This window comes from Verticillium dahliae, genomic scaffold, assembly GCF_000150675.1.
Source record: "Verticillium dahliae VdLs.17 supercont1.24 genomic scaffold, whole genome shotgun sequence".
In the NCBI taxonomy this organism is placed as follows: Eukaryota; Fungi; Ascomycota; class Sordariomycetes; order Glomerellales; family Plectosphaerellaceae; genus Verticillium; species Verticillium dahliae.
The window spans coordinates 277,108-278,379 of record NW_009276937.1 but is presented as its reverse complement, the minus strand read 5'-3'; the positions used below and the strand labels follow the sequence as shown (position 1 = coordinate 278,379).

The 1,272-nt window shown below is 62.9% G+C and overlaps 1 protein-coding gene across 1 annotated transcript; it reads left to right on the top strand.

The window, feature by feature from the left end:
- Nucleotides 1-46: 46 nt before the first annotated feature.
- On the top strand, nucleotides 47-607 carry VDAG_08965 (1,3(4)-beta-glucanase; the record flags this gene model as incomplete). Its single annotated transcript, XM_009656768.1, has 1 exon — nucleotides 47-607. The coding sequence occupies one exon, from the start codon at nucleotides 47-49 to the stop codon at nucleotides 605-607; it is 561 nt and encodes a 186-aa protein (XP_009655063.1).
- Between the last annotated feature and the right edge of the window lie 665 nt (nucleotides 608-1,272).

The window sequence follows — 1,272 nt, the reverse complement described above, 5'->3', positions numbered from 1 at the left end:
GCCTTCGTCTCAGAATTCAACTGGTTCAATGGAAATGACCCCTCCAATGGTTTCGTCCGGTGAGTCTAGCTGGTCCCTTCTCCGTGATCGAACCCCTCCCACTGACCGTTTTCCCAGATACCAAAGCGAACCCGACGCTCTGGGCCAGGGCCTCTACTCAATCAACCCCATCTCAGAAGCCGTCATTCTTGGCGTCGACCACACCAACACATTCGCCGTCGATGAGGGCCGCCCCAGTGTGCGCCTAGAGAGCAAGCAGGCCTACAACCATGGCCTGTTCATTGGTGACTTTGCCCACATGCCTCCCACCGTCTGCGGTCTGTGGCCGGCTTTCTGGATGTACGGGCCCGACTGGCCCAACAGCGGCGAGATTGACATCATCGAGGGCGCCAACCTCGCCACGAGGAACCTCATGTCGGGACACACCTCCGAAGGCTGCACGTTGCCGCAGTCTGCTGGCCAGGTGCTGGGCCAGCCCACGACAACCGACTGTCTCTCTCCCGGCGCCAACAACAATACGGGGTGCGGCTACGCCGCAGACCCCCTGAGCCACGCTACCTACGGCGACGCCTTCAATGCCGTGGGGGGTGGCGTGTACGCCATGTAGTGAACCGAGGACGACATCAAGATCTGGCACTGGTCGAGACAGAACATCCCCGCCGACATCATCAACAAGAAACCCAGGCCCGAGACCTGGAGGTCTCTCCTTCGACGCTCTTTGGCGACGACAGCTGCGACACGAAGAAGCACTTTGCGAACATGATCATTGTCATCGAGACCAGTTCTGCGGCGACTATGCCGGCGTCGAGTGGCAGAACGGCCAGTGCGGCGATCTCGCGCCGACCTGCATCGACTACGTGTCCAGCAACCCGCAAGCCTATGCCAATGCGTACTGGGAGGTCAACTACGTTGACGTCTTTGAGCTCGGCAGCCCCGGCACCGGCGCCTCCTCGCTCTCTGTTGTGGAGCCCACGACGACGACCACCATGGAGACGACGTCGACCATCTTCGTCACCGTCTTCCCCACCGGCCACAACGGCACCGCCGTCACGTCTGCTGTCGTCGCGAAACTCCCTGTGCCCACCAGCATTCCTGCCGGCGTCTTCCCTCCCGGCGTCTTCCCTCCCGGCGTCTTCCCTCCCGGCGTCAAGCCGCCCGGCGTCAAGCCTTCTCCGTCCGCCTCGTCCCGGGCGCCCACTGCTGCTGGCCCACAGAGCCCTGCGACCGATCCCATCGTCCCGGCGCGCGACCCAGCTGCCATCGGCCCCTATG